Genomic DNA, 5,827 nt, shown 5'->3' on the forward strand with positions numbered 1-5,827 from the left:
GGGGGTTGGGGCCAGTGTAGTTGCGGAAGATGGATTGTTCCACATACCCTACGAAGAGGCAGGCATAGCTGGGGCCCATGGGGGTGCCCATGGCTACTCCTTTTGTTTGGAGAAAGTGGGAGGATTGGAAAGAAAAGTTGTTCAGGGTGAGGACCAGTTCGGTCAGTCGAAGGAGGGTGTTGGTGGAAGGGTACTGGGTGGTACGGCGGGAAAGGAAGAAGCGGAGTGCTTTGAGTCCTTCGTGATGGGGGATGGAGGTGTACAGGGACTGGATGTCCATGGTGAAGATGAGGCATTGGGGCCCGGGGAAGCGGTCCCCAAAGTGAAAAAGTTGGGTTACATTGTTAAAAACTATTTTTTGTGCAAAAGCATCCTCCTAATTTCTAGTTGTTACATTTTTAGCACAAACAGGCCCAACAAGCCTATTCCACTGCTTAGGCTGCTGACGCCTCCTGCCACCTTAATTCATCTCACCCCATTACCATATCCTTCTAATCCTTCACGGACGTGTACTTATTTAGAGAGTAATAGAGTCACACAGCACTAAAACAGACCCCTGGGTCTAACTCATCCATGCTGACCAGATTTCCCAAACTAAACTAGTCCCATTTGCCTGTGTTTGATCCATATCCCTCTAAACCCTTCCTATTCACGTACCTGTCGAAATGTCTTTTAAATGTACCTGCATCCACCACTTCCTCTGGCAGTTCATTTCACACACAAACCACACTGCATTAAAAAAAAGTGCCCCTTTGGTTCCCTTTAAGTCTTTCCCCCCCTCACATTAAACCTATGCTCTCTAGTTCTGAGCTCGCCTATCCTCGGGAAAAGACCGTAGCTATTCACCTTATCTATGCCCCTCATGATTATATAAACCTTGAAAACCTCTCAACATCTTGCATTCCAGGGTAAAAGTCCCATCCGATTCAGTGTCTTCTTATGACTCAAACCCTCCAATCCTGATAACATCCTTGTAAATCTTTTCTGCACCCCTTCCAATTTAATAATATCCTTCCTACAACAGGGTGACCAGAACTGTAACAATACTCCAAAAGTGGCTTCACCAATGTAATGTATTTAGTTTTTCCTATTGTATTGAAATTGAAAACCTGAGCAAAACATGAAAAACAGCAATGGTACCTTCAGATCCCATAATGAAATGGTAAATGTCAGGGCCTGTGGACATTCTTGGACCTTGACAACTTTTTTCTACTATGCCTCTTGGCGTAACCATTTTTATGTACACAACCTGTTAAAATAATGGAAGTCTCAAATTATGTGCATTACCACATTTGTGAAAAAACGCAAGTTGTACATTTTGTATGACTATCATTGCTTAAAGTCAGCAGAACAAATGCAAAAATCTAAATGATCACAACCATTCATACCACTGGAAATAGGGGAAGCTGAAAATTTGGCAAATGACTGATTGGTCAAAGCAATAATGTCGCTAAACACTCCCTAAGATTCCATATAATTCAAAAGTATCAAGACTTGAAGACATCCCTTTTGCTTGCATGTTACTTCCAGCAAACTGATTACCGCATATACTCATGTAAAAATCAAATTTTTAAGACATTTTTATGGTTAAATTTATAGGGTTGACTATTACATGGATACTACACTTGAGGGGTGAAATTCATGCTACAATCCAAAATACCATATTACTAACAGAAGCCTGATTGATTTCTCAACAAATAAAGAAAGAAAACACAAATTAAGGTGAACTCAAATGGAGGTTGACTCTGACCTGATAGGTCCTAAATTTGCACACAAAATTGGTGTGAATTGTACATCAACACACATGATAGCACAAAAACAAAAATTATTTTCCTCATTGTAACATTTAGTACAGGATAATAACTTGACTCTCAAATGCTGAGTGCTGTGAAGAATTCAGGTCTACTTTTACACAAGGTATGTCAAAAATTTCCGATTTGTTGACCAAAAGTAGGGGGTTGACTTTTACATGAGATCAACTTTTACTCGAGTAAATAGACAGTAGCTTAAATTGGCTGTTACTGTGGCTTTAAGCAGACTCAGTTGGTGGGCAAGTACTGCCCAATTCCTGAATCACTTCCACCAATAGGAGTTTGTTGAGCTTTGCTAGCATAGGTTGGTAAAGTGATGGTTTGTACTTGCATATAAAGAACTGTTGCTTATTTCATGGTATACCTCAACGAGAGGAGACTGTTAGACTCATGTGGAGGAATGGTAATGTCCCTAATTCTGGGCCAGAAGACCTGGGTTCAACTCCCACCTGCTCTATGGCTATATCATAACATCTCTAAAAAAAGTTGATTAGAAAATATCTCAACCACAGTCAGCTTGTCAAACAATCAGGATCCCTTTTCTCCTTTGCAGTAAACTGTTTTGATTGTTTAAAACTCATCATTTGTGTGTTTGACCTGATGAGTGCTAAACAACATTTCAGCAACATGTTGCTCTTCTCATTAATACGGAAATCTTGTACTACCAAGTAACTATTCAGAATCAAGTTTCTTTTCAATTTGTTGACTTGGATATTTTGAAAAGACTTATGGAACATAATATTTTGTATCCTGACCTGTTCGATTTTTTAAGACAGAGCACAGAGGTAATCAAGTGAGTTTTGGAGCCACAATTTGGAAACATCCAGATGTAGAACAGCTATCATTCTCTTGCAACTGGATACTTTTCTGAACAAGACATCTGTCACTATTTTTTCTTCATTACTGGGCCAAATTGCTGTTCTCTCAATGGCAGTGGGTAGCATCAGCAACAGAAGAACTGAAATGGTTTATGGACCTTTTTGTGGTAAATGGAGATGGACAGTAAATGTAGCTCCCAGATAAGTAATAAAATTATTAAGGCTTGATGACTACACTGAATCCAATCAAATGCAAGGTAAATGCATGTTTTCAAATACTTACCAGATCTTCAATGTTACCGTAGATATTTTTTTTCATGCCTGAAGCCCGTGTAGCAACCCAGCCTCCAAGACTGCTGAACTCCATTGAATCTGGTTCATGTCCTGTACAGTAGCCATGTTCACTAAGCTTCAACAAAAAGAAATTATTGGAATTGCAAAAATAATGAAACATATTTTTCAAATGATGCTGCCTAGAAGCAATTTTAATATAAGTAAAACAATGAACATTATACCAATCATTGTTTTTATAAGAGAATGGAAGAATATAGCAATACACTCAGCTAACCACAATTATTCAAATGTTTGTTTTCAAAAATAAGTTCTTCCAATGATTCTGTTAATTGCTACTTAACATTCCAACTGAGAAAGGTCCAGAATTTGTCACAGATATTTTTTCGTACCAAGAAAATGGCTGCTATCTGAAGGTGCTAGATCTAACTCAAGTTTGTAAATCACTGCAAAGAGACATGTTGGCGAAGTTTTTCACTTTGCACTCATTAGGACAAATGCAACAAAGCTAAACTTCAAACAACTCAATTTATGTCAGGGGAGAAGGGAGTGCTGATTAGTTGGCAATTTGGCACAGATTATCTCCATTGTTGCCATGGAAAGAGCAACAGGGAACTACAAGATTCCTAGGCTTCTCAGTCATTCAAAAAGTGTGGAAGGCTCAAATATATTATTCTTATTAGTAGAAATATGACCTCTGCATATTAACGAATGTCATGTCCAGTAACCATAAAAGATGATTATCTTAAATTGACTAGTGCAGATTTAGTGTCGTTTTTTGTTCATGCAGATTTGAGTTGGAGAGCCTCTTCTGTACTGTATCATTCTATGGCTGTTTACTTAGAGTACAAGTGTTGCCCAGCCACAGAATCATAACAACTGTAGATGCTTCAGGCTCAGTTTGCAAATGTGGGTTGGTTTAGTATGGTCGACACTCTGCCTAGTACACAGAGCTGAATGAATATTATTCTTTGATTCCACCAGCCAACCATTGGGACATATGGCCTACGTACATGGCAGCACACCAGTACTGAAATTCAAACAACACTAAAACATCGAACAGTACAGCACAGTACAGGCCCTGCAGCTCAATGTTGCACTGACCTTTTATCTTACTCTAAGATCAGATTAATTTACATACCCTTCATTGTACAGGTACACAATCCTTAATCCAAAACCTTAGAGGCCAGCTGGCTTTTGTATTTTTTCAGAATAAATTACATTTTCACAGTGAAATAAAAAAAAAACTTACTGAGCAGCAGACGCAAGTGTACTACTACGAGCACTGAGACAGAACTGACGCCTGCCAGTCCTGGGCCACACCGCCACATCACATCTGAGTGGCATGGGTCGTGTGGGCGTGGAATTGAGTTAACCGTTTGCATGCCAAACAACCTTGTTACGGAGAAAAAAAACTTCGGATTTTGGAATTTCGGATAAAGGATTGTCTACCTGTACTATCTTCCATGCCCCTATCCAAGAGTCGCTTAAATGTCCCTAATGCATCCAACACTACCACCACTGCTGGCAGTGCAATCTACACACCGACCACTCTCTACGTAAAGAATCTATCTCCCCATAACCTTAAAACCCCTTCATGACAGCCATATCCACCCTGGGGAAAAAGTCTCTGGCTATCCACTCTGTCTATGCTTCTCATCAGCTTGTACACCTCTATCAAGTCAGTTCTCATCCTTCTTCGCTCCAATGAGAAAAGCCCTAGCTTCCTCAAACCTTACTTCATTAGGAATGCCCTCCAGTCCAGGCAGCATCCTGGTAAATCTCTTCTGCACCCTCTCTGAAGCTTCCATATCCTTCTTATAATGAGGCTCCCAGAACTGAACAGTGTTCCAAGTGTGGTCTAACTAGGACTCAATAGAGCTGCAGCATAACCTTGTGTCTCTTAAACTCACTCCCCCTGCTAATGAAAGCCAACAGACCATATGCCTTCTTGACAGCCCTATCAACTTGGGTGGCAACTTTGAGAGATCTATGGACATGGACCCCAAGATCCCTCTGTTCCTCTACATTGCCAAGAATCCTGCCTTTAACCCTCTAATTCTGCACTCAAATTTGACCTTCCAAAGTGAATCACTTCATACTTTCCAGGTTGAACACCATCTGCCACTTATCAGCCCAGTTCTGCATCCTGTCAATGGCCTGTTGCAACCTACAGCAGCCCTCCAACACTATCTACCACTTCACCAACCTTCGTGTTGCCGACAAACTTACTAACCCATCCTTCCCCTTCCCCATCCAAGTCATTTATAAAAATCACAATGTTCAAGAGCTGGCTGGTGGAGCATCTTCTTGGAATTGTGGAAGATCCATCTCAGTGGGAAATACCACTTGTGCTGCTACTGCATATTAACAGTGCGAAATGGCCTGTTTAACTGTTACTGACATTTTTGAATTTGGTTTGAAAGTACTGACTTCTCCACTTCCATCTATCAAAAGGCTTCTTTACCTGGTAAACATACATATTAGGATTCACAAAGCTCAAAAGACTGGCCTCAACAGCAAGACTGTAAATAAGGCTTTAGCCATTCGCTGACCTTGCATGCTTGATGCAGATAGAGTGTGTGCGCATTCTGTCTGCGTCAAAACTATCCTCTGGGACAAAGTTTTCCTCATCAGATCAATGTGCACTGCCTATCATTTGAATTCACAAATGGAAATACATCCAGGGAAGTTAGTTGGGTGGACCTGAGAAATAAGAAAGGGATGATCACCTTATTGGGATTGTATGATAGACCCCCTAATAGTCAGAGGGAAATTGAGAATCAAACTTGTAAGGAGATCTCAGTTATCTGTAAGAATAATAGGGTAGTTATGGTAGGGGATTTTAACTTTCCAAACATAGACTGGGACTGCCATAGTGTTAAGGGTTTAGATGAAGAGGAATTT

At 40.4% G+C, this 5,827-nt stretch overlaps 1 protein-coding gene across 3 annotated transcripts in view; it reads right to left on the minus strand.

Moving 5' to 3' along the window:
• agps (alkylglycerone phosphate synthase) overlaps nt 1-5,827 on the minus strand; it is a 146,599-nt gene that overhangs the window by 63,149 nt on the left and 77,623 nt on the right. For all 3 annotated transcript variants that reach the window (XM_043693533.1, XM_043693534.1, XM_043693535.1), the window contains 2 exons: nt 2,913-3,038; nt 1,141-1,249 (listed from right to left, as the gene is read on the minus strand). In XM_043693533.1, coding sequence (XP_043549468.1) covers nt 1,141-1,249; nt 2,913-3,038 — 235 coding nt within the window. The remainder of the gene's footprint in view (nt 1-1,140; nt 1,250-2,912; nt 3,039-5,827) is intronic.

The sequence above is a fragment of the Chiloscyllium plagiosum genome, chromosome 7 (assembly GCF_004010195.1).
Source record: "Chiloscyllium plagiosum isolate BGI_BamShark_2017 chromosome 7, ASM401019v2, whole genome shotgun sequence".
Taxonomy (NCBI): domain Eukaryota; kingdom Metazoa; phylum Chordata; class Chondrichthyes; order Orectolobiformes; family Hemiscylliidae; genus Chiloscyllium; species Chiloscyllium plagiosum.